Source organism: Glycine max, chromosome 9, assembly GCF_000004515.6.
Source record: "Glycine max cultivar Williams 82 chromosome 9, Glycine_max_v4.0, whole genome shotgun sequence".
Taxonomy (NCBI): Eukaryota; Viridiplantae; Streptophyta; class Magnoliopsida; order Fabales; family Fabaceae; genus Glycine; species Glycine max.
The window spans coordinates 1875537-1892972 of NC_038245.2; the positions used below are offsets into that span (position 1 = coordinate 1875537).

The 17436-nt window shown below is 33.2% G+C and overlaps 2 protein-coding genes across 6 annotated transcripts; one reads left to right on the plus strand and one right to left on the minus strand.

Annotated features, from left to right (window-relative positions):
* The first annotated feature begins 2738 nt into the window (after positions 1-2738).
* On the plus strand, positions 2739-7179 carry LOC100789815 (nuclear intron maturase 2, mitochondrial). Of its 3 annotated transcripts, none has more exons than XR_005886471.1 (3): positions 2739-5613; positions 5781-5885; positions 6562-7179. XR_005886471.1 is itself a non-coding variant. In XM_003534721.5 (2 exons), exon 1 carries the CDS (start codon positions 2838-2840, stop codon positions 4959-4961), a length of 2124 nt encoding a protein of 707 aa, XP_003534769.1. In that variant the 5' UTR covers positions 2740-2837; the 3' UTR covers positions 4962-4968; positions 6562-7179. The 3 variants fall into 3 exon arrangements, 1 of the variants encoding a protein (XP_003534769.1); XR_415821.4 differs by having other exon boundaries at positions 2739-4968; XM_003534721.5 differs by lacking the exon at positions 5781-5885 and having other exon boundaries at positions 2740-4968.
* A 1598-nt stretch (positions 7180-8777) lies between these two features.
* On the minus strand, positions 8778-16045 carry LOC100775219 (beta-glucosidase BoGH3B). 3 transcript variants are annotated; one of them, XM_003535027.4, is made up of 12 exons: positions 15772-16045; positions 15118-15372; positions 14183-14387; positions 13798-13888; positions 13528-13673; positions 12236-12479; positions 11065-11169; positions 10729-10911; positions 9997-10201; positions 9218-9710; positions 9019-9101; positions 8778-8919 (listed from the first exon to the last, which is right to left on the minus strand). In XM_003535027.4, the coding sequence occupies exons 2-12, from the start codon at positions 15344-15346 to the stop codon at positions 8915-8917; spliced, it is 1989 nt and encodes a 662-aa protein (XP_003535075.1). In that variant the 5' UTR covers positions 15347-15372; positions 15772-16045; the 3' UTR covers positions 8778-8914. The 3 variants fall into 3 exon arrangements, with proteins under 3 accessions (XP_003535075.1, XP_006586833.1, XP_040861234.1); XM_006586770.3 differs by lacking the exon at positions 15772-16045 and adding an exon at positions 15605-15765; XM_041005300.1 differs by lacking the exon at positions 15772-16045 and adding an exon at positions 15533-15765.
* Positions 16046-17436: the final 1391 nt, after the last annotated feature.

The window sequence follows — 17436 nt, forward strand, 5'->3', positions numbered from 1 at the left end:
AATATGTCTTTTATAACATGTGAAAAGTTTCACTAATCAAATTGATTACAAATAAATATTATGCTTAACATGTTAATTTTGACCATAATAAATATTTTTCAAATTACTTTTGTGGCACCTTTAATCTCATTGTGAGTTTAAGAATTGACTTTGTTAAGTAAATGATTGACTTTGTAGTTTTTGATATTTTTAAGTGTCTAATACTTTTGATAGAGTTTTAACACTTGTAAGAAAAATTTTAACCCAATCTCTTCCTTTGTATTGATCCTTGAGGTAGCTTTTATAGACTTTAGAAAAAAATATTATTTGTGTGATTTGTGTCTTCATCAAATAATTTAATTTTGTTATGAACAACTTGTCTTTTATGATTGTGACACCTTGTTGAGGAGAGTGTGAGAAAAAAATATATTACACTTTTGCGATTCTCTAATCCATTACTTGTATGACTAATTTTGTTGTTGATAACCTACCAACTCTTTTTTTGTTCTTGTACTCTTGAAATTCAAATGTTAGAATAATTTCATAACATACATAAGAGAAAAAAGTTCAAATATTAAAATATTTTATAGAGCAAATCATTTTTAGGATACTTTCACATATAAATAAAACATATGGACGTTAACTAACCAAATACATATAAATAATGTAAGTTAGTTATATAAGGAGATGTTTGACATACAACAATGATATTTTTTTACTACATTTATGTTTTTTTACTATGCTATATATGCAAAGTACTTATTGACTATATTGAAGACTAATTTATACTTAATAACTTAATTGATTACCTATAATGAGATATATTTTTTAAATTATGTTTTTTTATCTACAAGACTTAAAATTAAAATATTGTTTAGAGATATAATCCAATTTCACTCGGACTAACAACATATTAATTTGTTTTATGCTTTTTAAATTGTTTTGTAAAATAGTGTTTCAAAAATATTTTTTTTTTTGTAACATCACATGCTATATACTAGAACATATACATCAATAATATTTTGGGTGATGAAGTAAATATGAGAGAAAAAGATATTAAGGATAAAAAAGTGAAAATGTGCTATTTAGATACATAAAAAAAAATAGAAAGATATTTTTTTTTCACTCATTTGAATAAATAAAAGGGAGGATAGAAATATACAAGAAAATTATATAAAATTTTTCATCACTTAATTAATGGTAATAAGTCAAAATAAAACTTTAATGTATATGAGACTCAAAATAACAACAATTTTTTTTTAAGAATCCATAATAAAATTGGATCATTTATCATAAACTTTAAATATATTTAAACTTATTATAATTCTATTGCAATATACAAATTTTACATTATAATATTCAACATTGGATTTGAATATATGGATGTTGTTCATATGTTTTGAATTGACTTTATATGTATATATTAGTATTTTTCAGCGTGCGACTTCCTCTTTTTGTTTTTACGTAATGTAAGATGTTTGAGTTTCTTATGTACAAACACAATTTAAATATATATAAATACTCATAATTATTTTAAGATGTATGCAAGTTAATTTTTATAATATATTAAATTATAATTTTAGTCTTCTTATAATTTTAAATCCATAATTTTGTTTTTGTTATTTCTAAATTAAGATATTTAGTTTTTTATTTTAAAAATAAACAAAACAAAAAGGATTAAATGAAATAAAAAATAAAAAATATCTTAATAGAAATTGAACCCATAATCCTTTGTTCATACACATACTAATAAACAACTAAGATATTTACTTTATTTAATTAATTACATTAACATTGTTTTCTATGTATTATTAGTTTAGAGTTTTTTTCTTCAAATTATCAAAATTTATAAATTAAAAAATATTTAATACATAAGTATCTTTTTAATTTTACATTAATAATTAGAGTAAAAATATTCTATATCTTGAAATAAAATTTATAATATTGAATATTAATTTATGAAATTTAATTATAAATTGTAAAATAAAAATGTAAACTATTCAAAATAAAAAACATATAAAATGATATAAAGTAAAATTAAAAAGATTCATATATTAAATATATTTTAATTATAAATTTTGATGATTTGAAAAAAAACCAATAACTCTTAACTAATGATACACATAAAATAATATTAATACGATTAACTAAACAAAACAAAAATGACATGATTTATTGTTTTGTTATAAATAAATCATGAATTCAATTTTGAATTAGTTTATATGTCTATTCTTATAAATAAAATAACAAGATTAAATATCTTGATTTAAAAATAAAAAACAAATTATAAAATTAAAATTACATGATACCAAAATTATAATTTAATCTTTACAATAACATGATAATAGTATAAGTTAATGTATAGGCATTGAACTCATATGTTTCTTGGTAGAGAGTTTAATTTTTTTGTCTGAACCACATTATTATTCTTAATGAAAACAAGCATATTTGAACAAGAATATTATAGACCACAACTATATAATCAAAACTAGAAATTGAGACATATGTAGGAATGTGCAATGGTTTGATTTTTAAATCAAATTTAAGAACTAATTTAAAAAATTGACTTGGAGACCGAATTGATTTCAAATCAGTTTTAAATGGATTTTAAGAACAAAACGGGTTTTGAATTAGTTTGTATGCATACCCTTTATATATATGTTTAAGTTACCACAACCCGAATTGATCAACTTGGTCAGTAATATAGAGTTTAGCATAACAAATAAAACATTTTAAACTTGAAGTGGTGAAATTAAAACATAAGAGAGTATTTTAGCCTAGGAATATATGGAGAAAGGGAAGAGCATTGCAGCAGGGTTTTTGGTGGGTTTCCCTGATAGACCCAAAACAAGGACGAAATGCGTCGACGCCTCCCTCTCTTGGCCCACTCCCTCCTCTTCAAACCCACCATCAACAACAATCCCCTACGCTTCCTCCCCATCCTAAACCATCCTCCCTCCGCCCCTCGCCGCTTCTCCTCCGCCACCCCCTCCAAAGACGACGGCGTCTCCCTCTGCTGCCAGATGTGGATCGACAACTTCCGCCACCCCGACCGCGCCGTCACAAACCTCTCCTCCTTCCTCCGTCGCTTCGACCTCTGGGTCCTCGCCTACCAGAAGGTCGCCACCGACGACACCGGCTCCTACACCTCCCGCTCCTCCCTCCACGCCTCCACCCTCCAAGACCTCCTCGCCCTCCGCAACGCCGTCCTCGACGCGAAATTCAAGTGGGGCTCCAGGCTCAAGTTCTTCATCAAATCCCCCAAAGACAAAACCGACTACGACTCCCTCTCCAAGCGCAAAATCAAAACCATCCTCACCACCACACAACCCGCGCCGTTCCAGGACAGAATCGTTCATGAAGTTCTCCTTATGATCCTCGAACCGATCTACGAGCCGAGGTTTTCGCCAAAGTCGTATGCTTTTCGACCCGGGAGAACACCCCACACTGTTTTGAGGGTTATTAGGAGAAGCTTTGCTGGGTACTTGTGGTATATAAAGGGTGATTTTAGTGTTTTGTTGGATGGGATGAAGGTGGGGTTGGTGATTAATTCTGTTATGAGAGATGTTAGGGATAAGTTGGTTGTTGATTTGATTAAGGACGCATTGGTTACGCCGGTTGTTGTTACTACTGTGGAGAAGAAGGAGAAGAAGAAGAAGAGGAAGTATCAGAAGAAGAGGGTTTTGGCCGAGGATGAGCCTAAGCCCGATCCTTATTGGCTGGATACGTTTTTTGGGTTTGCACCCGAGGAGGCGGAGAGGGTACCCAATTGGGGGCATTGTGGGGTGCTTAGTCCGCTTTTGGCCAATGTTTGCTTGGATGAGTTGGATACGTGGATGGAGGGGAAGATTAAGGAGTTTTATGTTCCTTCCAAGAGTGATGTTATATGGAATAGTCCCGAGGAGGAGCAGGGGAACACGTCGTGGCCGGAGTTCGTGCCCACGAGTGGGCCGGATAAGACGAGGAAGATGGATTTTGTGAGGTATGGAGGGCATGTCTTGATTGGTGTTCGAGGGCCTAGGGCAGATGCGGCTGCGTTGAGGAAGCAGTTGATTGAGTTTTGTGATCAGAGGTTTATGCTCAAGCTTGATAATGAGAGCCTCCCTATAGAGCATATAACCAAAGGGATCATGTTTTTGGACCATGTGTTGTGTAGGAGGGTTGTGTATCCAACTCTTAGGTACACTGCCACTGGTGGTAAGATCATAAGTGAGAAGGGCGTGGGGACGCTGTTGTCGGTCACGGCGAGCTTGAAACAATGTATTAAGCAGTTTAGGAAGTTGAGTTTTCTCAAGGGGGATAGGGATCCGGATCCCCAGCCTTGTTTTAGGATGTTTCATGCCACGCAGGCACACACCAATGCTCAAATGAACAAGTTTTTGTCAACCATGGTTGAGTGGTATAGATATGCAGACAATAGGAAGAAGATTGTGAACTTCTGTTCTTATATCATAAGAGGCTCCCTTGCTAAGCTGTATGCTGCAAAATACAAGCTTCGGTCGCGTGCAAAAGTGTACAAGATTGGTGCTCGTAACCTGAGCCGTCCATTGAAGGAGAAAAAAGGGCAGTCTCCTGAGTACCATAATTTGCTGAGGATGGGTCTTGCCGAGTCAATAGACGGGCTACAATATACGAGGATGTCTCTTGTGCCTGAGACCGATTACTCCCTGTTCCCTAGTAATTGGAGGCCTGACCATGAAAAGTTGTTACTAGAATACATAAAACTGGAAGATCCAAAAACTTTGGAGGAACAACGGGATTGCATCAGAGAACAAGGTCTTGTTTCACCTCAAGACTATATTTCAATGCTCGTGTGGAATTATAAAAGGAACTCTCTTCCTATGGACCAGCTCTCCTTAGTAAGGAGCAATGAAAGTGTTGTAGGAAATCAGCATTTGCTAGTTGGCTCAAACCAGGATGACCAGGACCACACAAACCAAGAAGAAGAAAATGATGGAAGGATGAATGCAGCACAAATGTAACACAAAGGTTTTGTAATTTGCACTCACTAAGCAATACTATTTTTGTATGCGGTCTTTAAATAGGATCTTTCAAGAGGCTTTGGACACATTGAGAATTTGAGATATAGGTTTTTCATTTAGTTCCCTTATTCCCTCGCTTGCTTGCACAAGTGGTGTTAACCTATTATACTTGATCTTTGGGTGGTAAACCATTTTGCTCCCTTTTCTTTTGTTCTTTTGCTTTCCTCATCTTCTAACATGAAATGTAGTTATTAAAATGTGTGAAGGATGGTGACTGTTACATATATAAAAACCATTTATGTACTTCACTCTGCAAAATAAGCTTTTAGTAGGATTCGTGGACTTGATATCAGAGCCTTTGTGGCTGAGAGGTCAATAGTTTGATACTTGCCAAACTCATTCAAGAATTTCAGCATAACATTAAAGAATGCCTGTGCATTGTCCACTCAACAAACCAACGTGTTTCATGAGAGACAGTGTATTAGAGATAGAGAAACTATTCATGTGTTTCATGTGATACAATGGTGAAGTGTTTCAAAAGTTTACATAATTGAGTGCTCTTTGCAATTTTTGGGTAGAATCCAATGTTTTCCGATTAGGATTTTTGCTTCAGTTTCAAGCTCATTTGGTGCAGTGGTGTCATCTTTGCAAGGTAGTTCTTGGTGAATCAACAAAAAGCTAAAGGGATAAATTTCTATAGTTCTTGCTTTAATACTTAATAATGAGATATACACCATGTCCATGATATACATAATGACAATCCTTTTAGCTACTGCCTTTACAGGACTACCAGTAATGATTGTTTGCACTGTATTTCAGATTCAGACGATGCCACAACTTTCGTGAGCAATTAGCTTGGTACAATGATAATCAGTTCATCTTTGGTTCAGTTTGGCAACCTCTTAGAGAGATTTTGAAAAATAAGTAATTATTTCTCTCATAAAAGGCTATTCCAAACATGCTATTGGAGGGATGATACTTTTTAGTTGTGTACCTTTTGGCTACATGGATTTTAGTATGCTTTTGTGCTTGATGCTGTATCATGGATTCATGAAGCTTTATGTATTGTAAATCACACTTGAACATGCCAGTTTTACTACTTTGTCTCTCAGTAACTATTCATTAGCCTTTCCTTCTTCCTTGACCCAGCACTAGCTAGCTCCTTCAATTCCTTCTTCTCATTCTTTATTTTAATTTGGTTTTTGGCAGTTCACATTTTTTTATCCAATATTCATTAGTATATTTAAATTAATATGCATGTTGAGATTTTTAAAGTCAGAGTGCATACATCTAGCTTGTATTTATAGGGAGACTTTATCCCCTCCCATCTTCTGCTTCATTGGGTTCTGAATACTCTTTCTGACTCTTCCAGTTTTAGCATTGGTTTTTCACTTTTCCTGTCAACACTTCACCTACCTGTCTGACTTTGTAGTTGCTTGTCATGTTAGCAGCATTTCCTTGTTGAAATATCTGTTTCACTCAACTACTTTCTTTGTTCAGAATGTCAAGTTTTGGAATTAATCGACACCAAAATGTTACACTTAGCATCTTCTTTGAATCTGTCTTTGCTGTTTCCATAAACCCTTTTTTCTCTTTACAGGTTGATATTATGTTTCACCTTTCCACCATGGATGCTTGCCAGAGAAAGGATACAATAACTGAAGAATGGAGAGCTCTGACGTGCTGGCATCCACTCAGGCAAAATATTAACACTGCCACTCTGCTAGTGGGAACACTGACTGGGCTATAAGGTGGCAAAAATCCACGCACTTGAAAATGTGGAAAGTAATTCCACATACTTTTCTGGAGTGCTATATCTGTGAGTCCACAGGAAGGAGTATGCAGCTTTCTGTAATAAAGTGTGTTCCTCGTGGATGCATAGCAGCATAGGACAAGGCAAGGTGTGAATTGAAGTACTGAACTCCAACAAGATCATTTCATATATCATGTTAATTTTGTAAATTGGCTATTTGTGATTTGTCCATACGTGCTTGCTCCAATTCATTTTTCTAATGATTTGAGCATACCCGCAACTCTTAGTTCTTGAATAGCACATTTATATGTATTTTTTTTTCACTTTATTTTCTGTACGGGCAACTCAATGCTGTAAGAACTTCAAAGCAGTGTACTAGGAAGAAGCTCGTTATACTACATTATGAGTTTCTCCTTTGATTCCTCATTTTAAAATAATAATAATTATTATAATTTATTTTGTAAATTCATTTCCTATGTAGTTCCAGTTAGTTTTTTTTTTTTTGGAAAACATTACCAGGTCCCCTGAAGGAAGGTTAGTGGAAATGTTAAAAAAAACAGGAGAAATTTGTATAATTTTATAAAACTTCAGGGAAATTTAGGTAATTTACTCTATGAGTATCCGTGCATTGGAAAGGTTTTCTATCTTTAGGGGGTGTTGAATTTGTGATTGAATCTAATAACATTAGGTCATTGTATTGACTTTGTTTATCTATATGGGCCTAAGTCTTCTGAACGAGGTCCTGAATTTTAGAATAAATTACATTAATATTTTTTTAGATTACACACAATTTTCTGTTATTTTTAACATTTTTAATAACATTTCTTATAAGAATATATAGTATAATATACAAGTGATGTCAGTTGTAATGTTCTTCAAACAGTAAATGGTGTTAATATAAAGATTATTACCTCTTTTCCATATTTATTTTTTTGGACAGAAATATATCTATTTCATTTCATCCAATAGACCATAAAGGATATATGTTGGAATGTAATTAAAAGTATGGATGCTAACAAAAGACAATGATGTTCTAGCTAAGGTACGAGTAACATTGTTGGCTTGCTTTCTTATAAAACGCATCAATGAGTTTGGAATAGAAATTAAGGCTTCTCTACGTTTTGACAGCCCATATATTTTTTATGTTTAAGGTTATAGGTTATTGCACATAGATTAAAAAACATTTAATGGAATTAAAAAATGTTGTATTTAGACTAAAATGTCTTTTTGATACTTTTAATAGGTGTTAAGTAAGAGTATATTTGAGGGGGGAAATATCAAATGAACTTTAAAAGTCTAGCTAAAACATCAAAATATCAGTATAATTTACTGGGCATCACAGGAATATTGAAATAATAGCTGCTTGCACACATGTTCACACCTGATGTAGGTTAAAATTTGTGTTTAGGTGCGTGAAAAACTAGATAAGATTAATTAATAAATATAATCTGATATAATAAAAATTGTATAATTATGAGGCCATTTATGTGTAAGTGTGCATGCAACACTGCTCCCAACAGAAGCATCACGTGTCGTGACAGCTAAGGTACTAGAGTTGCACTAAGAGCATCAATACAAGACAATACCGTAAACCAACTTGTAAGGTCAAGTGATTCCACTTTTTTTTTTTGCTTAGGTTTGGGTGTCAATTTAGACTTCTATAATAATTAAACTACTTAAACTATAAGTAAGGAACGGGTGCATATAAAGGTACTCTAAAGTCTAAAAGAATCGTTCGTTCTCTGTCAGGCGATGTCTCTGGTGATTGCCATTTACACTTATTTGACACTTTTACAATAATTTTGATCAAGCGAAACAAAACTTAAAGGAAAAAATAGTATCAACCCTAGAGGACATTTATTTCCTAGTTATTTTGAATTTGGGCTATATATACAAAGACTTGCATTTGAAGATTTAATTCCGGTGATTCGAGTAGAGGCAACGGAACACAAATCAAAATGCTATAGTACTCTAAATAACTTCACTACTTAACGCCCTAGTAGATTTAATACCTAAATTGTCTGATATTCCTTCGAACAAAGTTTCAATTATGAAAAAGAATGTGCTCAAATTACTAGTTCATGAATAATAATGTCTCAGTAGTATATACAATGAATTACACTAGAATAAGACTAAGCCGGGAAGTATCCCTAGTTAGTTCTCTAGCCTCCTGCTCCAATAAAGCTCCCATAAATTGTGCTTAACCTATCAAAGTGAGCAATCAATCATTAGTATTCTATACACCGAGTTAGACATGAGATTATTTTGTCTCACTTGAAAAAAAACTAATCAACTTTGTTATACCAGTTGAATATAAGCTGATGATTAGGGTGGTCACTATAATGGTAAATATACAAGCCCTTGCACCAACAGCAGCAGAGGTTGACCTGCAAATGCATGGTTCCATCAGTAATAAGAGGAGCAACTCTTGTCAAATGAGAAGTTGTTAACGACTAGCAGCATTGATTAATAAAAAGCTTTAATAGTTTAAATGAAAAATTACCTTGCTACCAAGTCCTTGACGGATTCAGTCGTTAGTCCGAAACCAAAAGGAAAAAGAGGATCATAGTGAGGATCCCCAAAATTCATTGGGAGTTGATCTACAGATTTGAACCATGTCCTCGCAAGCTTACCGGTGAAACCATAGTCACCAAAAAGGACATCTGTCACGCCTTGGCCTTCAGTGCCTGGTAACCATGCAGCCACCAATGCATCTATAGAAGAAACGTATGGTTCAATGACAATAGGTCTGCCAGAAATGATGACAACCACACACTTAACAGTCCCACAGACATTGTTGATGACATTTGGGCCAGATTCCATCATTGCAAGTGTCGTACTGTCCCCAGCAGTCTCGGCATAAGGAGGCTCGCCAACTACAACAATGGCATATTCGAAGTTATTGGACCTAACAAACTCATTGTCAGGGTTGTCACGAAAGACGACTTCTGTGCTTGTATCAACTGCTGATTTTATGGCACTGAGAATAGTTGTTCCTGTCCAAGGAAAAGAATATTAGTTTCTGCTCCTTTGACATGCATGCAACTACCTGCTATTAGTTAACTAAAAATATGCATGACAAGCTTGGTGAATATTTATAAAAATGACTAGTAACTTTGCATTGCGTCACATATTATATAATTTTGGATAGGTTCAAAAAATGCACATTAACCACTTGTCTCACACATCAAAGTAAATGAGTAACATAACATCTAGAGCTCAGAATCTCATGCTTCCATAGGCCTAGACTTCTGCTTGTTACGATGGCTGAGAGTCACTTACCTCTTGTGTCACTGTTGCCACTGAATCCTTGCCATTTGATTGTCCACCCACCGCACTGGTAACCCAAATTATCGGCATGAGATCCAGCAACTAGGATTTTTGGGACTTTCTTTGGAAGAGGCAGAAGTGGAGCACTTTCATTTTTCCCATTCTTAAGCAGTACAAGAGATTTTCTCACTGCTTCCCTTGCTAGGTCTCTGTGTTCCTAGTTAAAAAGCATAATCTTATATCTCATGACTTTCAATGTCTCAATTATACTAGGGTATATTATAAACTACAGGCAACAAGGAATGCCATTAAAAAATAAAATGCAGACTAAGTTTTGTCCTTAAAAATCACTTGCAGGCATCAGATAAGTTCAATGCTGTAAGGTATATGATGTTTAGTTTCTTAATAAACTTGGGTTACAAGTTTCAAGATTTTCATTTTTTTCTAAAACTGTTATCAACTGAATCTATCAGGCAGAAGCTGGATCATCTTAGATGGGTTGAACAGTAAGAATCAATCCAAATGGGAGATCATCTGAGATGGTTAGGTCATAGGTGGGTTTGGAAGCAAGACAAATTATATTCAATGTGGCTCAAGTTATAGAGATACACTGTTGTCTTTTGAATAGAGTAATATAAGACATTATTGGGAAGACAATTTCACAAAAAAAATGTTTTTCAATCAAAGGAAAGAGCATATTGGTTTATATTATTCTGATTGAACTAAACGGTTTGGATGACTCACCTGGCTTCCAAGCTCATTGACTAAGCTGGTATCAGCTAGAGGATTCTCAAAAAGACCCATGGTGAACTTTACAAGCAAAATTCTCTCCACTGCATCATCAATGCGCTCCATTGGAATGATATTGCTCTTGACCAAGAGAGTAAGATCCTGAATGAACTTGTCATATTCGAATGGGACCATCACCTGTAATGATTAGTTAACAAAAAGAAAGACTGAGTTCTATAACCCTACACTTGACTACTTGAGAAAGTATACATTGTTTCACGAGCTACACTCAAGCAGAAATTTTATTCACTCCAGTCCCACAGGCAATTTCAACATAAACAGAGGACTAACCATATCAACACCTGCTTCAATGGAAGCCTGCACAGAGTATGTGTAATTTGAACTGGGTGGTGATGTGAGTCTATCAATACCCTGCCAATCTGAGATGACAAACCCCTGATAAATAAGTGAACAAAATTTGTTGTTAGCATCCACAATATGAACCATGTTGCTTAAATCAGGATCTGACAATGGCAAAAAGAAAGGCTGTACAAGAACATCAGATGGGTTTATTCTCACACTATACTTGATAATATGGTTCAAACAGCATCATCAAAATATTAATTTTAATTGCGGCATAAGTTACATGGACTTCTCAAGACTATGGCACAAAAGATTTTTTATAGTAGATCTAATAACAGAGAACATTGAACATAATAGTGCAAATAGTTGATTGATTTTCATTGTTATTCAAAGTGAGTTCCTTTGAGAAATGATTTCAGAAAGCTTTTTGCACAACAATAACCTTATCTGGCTGTAACAATCAGCAAATTATAGAGCAGTCAGCATGTGACAGAAATATCAAACACTGATCAAATGTTTCATAGGAAATTGGCACAACACTTTAATATTTGAATTGAATATCAAATGGAATTGACTCACTAATGATGATCAACAATGAAGGCCTTGATCAGTTACATATGAAATGCATAAAACAAATATATTATGGACTAGTGAAAATAAATAGGATATACTTTCAATTGGAAAGATGGCAAGCAGCTAGATGAAGTGTGCTAGCCATTTTTTCTTAGGTCATCAATTGGCAGTTAATATGGATACAACATTTACTGCAGAAAACTAAGGATATAATATCTTTAGTTTTTGGGTTTTTTTTTTTTTTGTGGGGGGGGGGGCATAATGATGATACACCACAAAAGACTTTCATATATTGGCTGATTTCATGTTTATATTCACATTTGTGTCTTCATATAATTATATATCTAAGTCTATGCCACATCATATGAATCAAGTCACTATCAGGATTTTCTTGTGTTGCCATGTTCAAATCATGTTGTGCAGTGTTCCTCCCATGCCTGGGTCTGTTTTTCTTACTAGATGAGATAATATGATAATCAAACAAAGCTACTTTAAAAATCATTTGGTAGCAGCTTCCATTGCATAGAACAACTGTACCTCAACATTTATTATGTATGAGAAATGAATACAAAACGAAGCCAATCACCTTAAATTTAAGGGTATTCTTGAGGAAGCCAGTGACTAGATCACGATTTGCATGCATCCTCACACCATTCCAACTGGAGTATGAAACCATAACTGTAGAGACCCCCTTAATAATAGAATCAGAATATGCAGGCATGTGAATGCTCAACAATCCATGCCAATCAATCACTGTGTTGTTCTCATTTATTCCCTTCGTTGTACCACCATCTCCAACAAAGTGTTTAGCACAAGCTGCTACCTTTGTCCTACAAGAAATTTGTAAGCCTAATGAAGGAAAGAGGGACAACAAGAACTCATCTTTTACATCTGTAACTACAAAAAATACAAGTCAATCATGTAATTAATAATTACTAACATTTTTGCCTATCATAAAAAATCATGTAATCATGATTTTTTGTTCATTTTTGTTGCAGCTTAATAATTGTGGTTGATGTCAATAATAATTAATTGGCCAGTATCCCTAGATGGGCTGTTGTTGATATGAAGTGGTTTCCCCTAAGTCAAATTATGATAAAGTAAAACATATTAAAAAGGCCTTATTACCCAAATAAAATTTAGACTATAAATCAGTTTCTATTAAATATCAGATAGTTACTAGAAATCACATGCATACATCACAGATCCAGAGGAATAGTGTTACTTTTTACACACTTTAGTTAAGGCTAAAATACAATTTTGGTTCTCCCAATATTTCGAATCTGCAAATTTGGTCCCCCAATTTTTCAAAATCAGCAATTTTAGTCCAACTGTCTAAATCAATACATGGATCGTAAAGTTTTTGACGTTGGCTTAAATGATTGCCAAAATAGTATTTGCTTTTTTTTTTTTATTTATATATTGATGACTAGATAATTTAAAATAAAAAATATTTTATAAAAATACATTGAAAACATCGATGCATTAAATTGGATGGTTGGACTAAAATCACTGATTTCAGAAAGTTGGGGAACTAAATGTCTCTCTTTTAAAATAAGAGGCCCAAAATTGCATTCTGGAAAAAATAGGGGGAACAAAATTGTATTTTAGCCCCTTAGTTAAAAGGCATAAGAATCTTTCAAATATATTAGTTTATATTTATTAGCAAATAGGAACTTATGTGATTAAAATCACTAAAGATCCATGAATTATATGTAAATTTTACCATCTTTGTATGGGCAGAAAACCAACAGATTAGGCATCAAAATCCATACAACATGGCCCCAAGGGTAAATTTTATAAAATGTGTGCTTAAAACACCCAATAATGAAATGCAATATTGTTTTTAAAACTGCTTTAATATCATTAATTACATACTTGCCACCAACATATGGAAATCCCTTCCTGGAATTGGCAGGGATACTTCCTTGTAGACCAGGTATGATTTCTGTCATTTCTTGCACAATTTTAGGATCCTCACTATAGCTTTCATAACACCGACCCCATCTTGGATCTCTACAAACCTATAATCAGTGTTTCAGGAGTAATCAGTAAAATTATAACGAAAAAGGTGCACATTTGACAATCTCTAACCTGTATAACAAGAAGTTTTTACAAGTTTATTATTAGACTCTTCATCCTATTTACCGCTATGCATGGAGCAAAAACATAAGGAATCCCCGTAGCTCTAACTTCAAGAGCAGTTGCAGCACCGATCCTTTGTGCCAGGTTAGGATCCCTGTTTACCAAAGATTATTAGAACCAAACAAGTGGATAAATGCAACTATGGTAACAATACAACACCATTAAGATTAAGATCAACTAAGTTTTAATTTTTAAACCTACAGAATTGGCAGCATAGTTCATACAATGACTCCCTTCTCACACAAGTATATAGCCGGTGAAATGGTTCAGGTGACAAGAACTTTGAGATATGCAAATTATCAAGTTGCATATGAAAATTCTAGTATCAAATGTTGTCCGTGTCCCCATACAAACAGAACAAAAAAATGATAATAAATCTTATACTTGCCTGGTACATCCAAGCCCAACATTATGGGGAAATATGGTAGCATTGTAGACATTATTGTGTCCATGAACAGCATCAATACCATAGATCATTGGTATGCCCAATCTACTCTCAAGAGCTCCTTTCTGAAAATCATTTATCATATTAACCCAATCTTCAGCAGTAGCCCTTGGAAGGGGTTCACTACCGCCACCACTCAATACACTCCCTGCACACAATTTAAAGAACCAGTTAATTGATAGTGTCTCTTAATGATAATCTCCTTTTATTTCCAATTCTTAATTTTTTCATCAATTACTCATTCCTGGCTTCACTTCAATTTCCTATTTAGGTGATAAAGATCTTATGAGAATATAAAACTAAAAAGACCCAAAAGCCTATTGAGTCATTAAAAAGCAGTAGCATAGTCAAACATGAACAAAGAGGAAGACATGAGCAGGCAGAGTAGGAGGGAAAAAGAAACACAAATTGAAGCCAAGGAAAGAAAAAGGCCTAAAGTTGGCAACTTACCCACTTTCTCAGAGATCCCTTTCCCGTGCTTTAGTGTTCATATTTACAATAAAGTTTGAAAGAATGTCAAGCAAATATTGAAAAACATAGTTTGAAAGATTAATCATAGTTGCAAACAATCAAATGCAATGCAATTCAAAAGGAAAACTGTAAGTTTGGTTACAAAGTAGTTAATTGTCTAGACATGGGAAATTTTCTCTGTATCCCTGGAATATGTACTCTCTTTCCTTTGAAGCAAGACATCTGACATGTATGATTATTTTTCCTAATTCCTAATTTAGGCAAAAAATAAGGGGGGAAACTGATAAAGAAAGATATCCGCAATCGCATACCGAAAATTTGCTCCTAGGCATGAAATTACAGAGTGAATTAAAAAACTATTAACTGAGAAGAGAAAATAAGCTAAGAGTTTTCTTAGTTGTTCTTACCAATGAAGCTGGTTTTCATAACATTAGCATTGGCAACACTCCTATCAATTTGAACCATTTGACCAATCTTCTCGTCTAAAGTCATTCGACTCATCAAGTCCCTAACCCGAGTTTGAACCGATTGCTTTGGATCTTTGTATCTTAGGTACTCTATTTGAGCTTCTCCAATTGATGTCAAGCACCAACACAGCCACAAAACACCCAACAAATGAAACAATGCCCTAGACATGTTTTGTTTCCCAGCCCTCACTTCACCTGCAGAAATCGAACAGAACAGAATACAAACCGAATCCAATAAAGATTTAGTTTTTGGAGTTATACCCCACTTGGTCTTTAAGGTATATGATAAAAGAGCAGCAAAAGAAAAGCATATCCAATGAAATGGAACTCAAGAAAACTAAACCCCATTACTTACTTCAGCAGTTTCTTTTTTTTTAATTTAAAAAGTGGAAATGTGAAAAGGGGTATAAACTATAAAGTATGTTACCAATATTATCAAGCACACTTTTTTTTTTCTTTTCTGCAGCTAGGAACTAAGTTTACATCAACCAAACAGAAGGTGAAGTGATGAATCAAAACAAAGGAACAACAACAGTACAAGTACACCCTTCAAGTTAAGTACTATGAGAGAGAGGGAGAGAGAGAGAGAGAGACCTCAAAAGGGAAGCAAAAATGGTGACTTTATGAGATGATATTAAGAAAAGTTGGTAACTTTGGATCCAATAGAGAAAGGGGTGAAAGATAGAAATAATGCAAATGGCACAGTGAATGGTAGTGGGAGACACTTATCATTGTTGTCGTCAGAGGGTGTGCGGTTTTTTCTCGAAGTGTGGAGGTTGCTTAAGAAAACGTGGTGATGACAAACTATGTGGGGAAAAACAAAACAACTAGCTGCTACGAAAATGTAATGAGAGAGGTTTCAGTTTTCAACGGACTTTGCTTAACGTACTTGATTAAGATAGGTAAAAAAAAAATGTTTTTAATGTAATTCAATTTTATCTTTTAAATTTAATTTAGTTCAATTAATTTTTATCTATTAATATTATATATTTTTAAAATAATTTAATTTTATCTTTTAAAATTAAAGTTGCTAATAATTTCATATCACAGTTAAGAACTATTACACAGAATATTTACCAATTAGATGTATTTTGCACGTATAATTAATATAATAACGATTTTCAATTGTCATAATAATATTTAAAAATTTAAAAAAAATATTGGTATATTCAAAAAAGACATAAGTACTGTCTTTTATTCATCACGGTTTTATATGATTATTACTACCTTTGTCTGGAAATAAGAATTATTAGATTTTTTTATACAAACAAAAAAAATTAATAAATACTAAAGAGAATATTAATTTATAAAATTAATTTCATTTACTATATTAAAAAATTAAAATAACAATTATTAAAAGTATTATGAAGAAAAAGTAATGAATATTATTTTAAAAACTAATATCACACTTATTGAGACAATTTTTTATATGCAATACTTAATTTAGAGCAGAAAAAATAATTGACAGCTTTACCGTTTAAATAGTCTCTCGATAATACTCCATTTCCATTTTAAAGTTTAAACGCAAATAACTTAATTTAAATAAGCGAAATTTGCATTCAATTTCATAGACTTCCTACATTGGGAGGAATTCCATTATTTTAGTTTGTAATTTCGTCAGACTTTTATTTATTGTTTCATTTGAATTTCCTACATTGGGAGTAAATGTGAAGTTGAATCAATAAACATTGAAGCATTAATTTGTAAACGCATGTGGGAGGCCGCCAGTATCACATTTACATAGTGAATAATTGAAATGAAGTACTGTATAAGTTATTAATACTTCTGACTTAAAGAATTTAAAATATTAAAAATCAATTTTTTTTAACTGGAAAATATAACCTTCCTTCCTAGTTATTTAAACATTGTAACGGTGTTTGTCCATAAAAATTGATACCAAAATGGCATCAACTAATCTCAATGGTCTAAGTAAAACTCGATAAGATGATCAGGTGATCAAGGTTTCAGATGAAGAAAAATCCTTCTTAGCTAATCAAACTTCACATTGATTGAACTCACGATAAACATGACGAAAAGAGAGATCCCAAAGCTTGTTTATGATATATGTTTTGCGATCTATAATTTTATAAAATTTTGTTAACCAATGTTGTTAGAATATTAGTTAAAGAATTAAAAAAATATTTAATATAAAAATTATATAAGAATGCAAAAAAATAAAAAATAAATATTGATAACATAATTTTTTGCTTTTCAATAAAAAATTTATATTTGAGTTCCTTAAAGAATACTACAACTAAC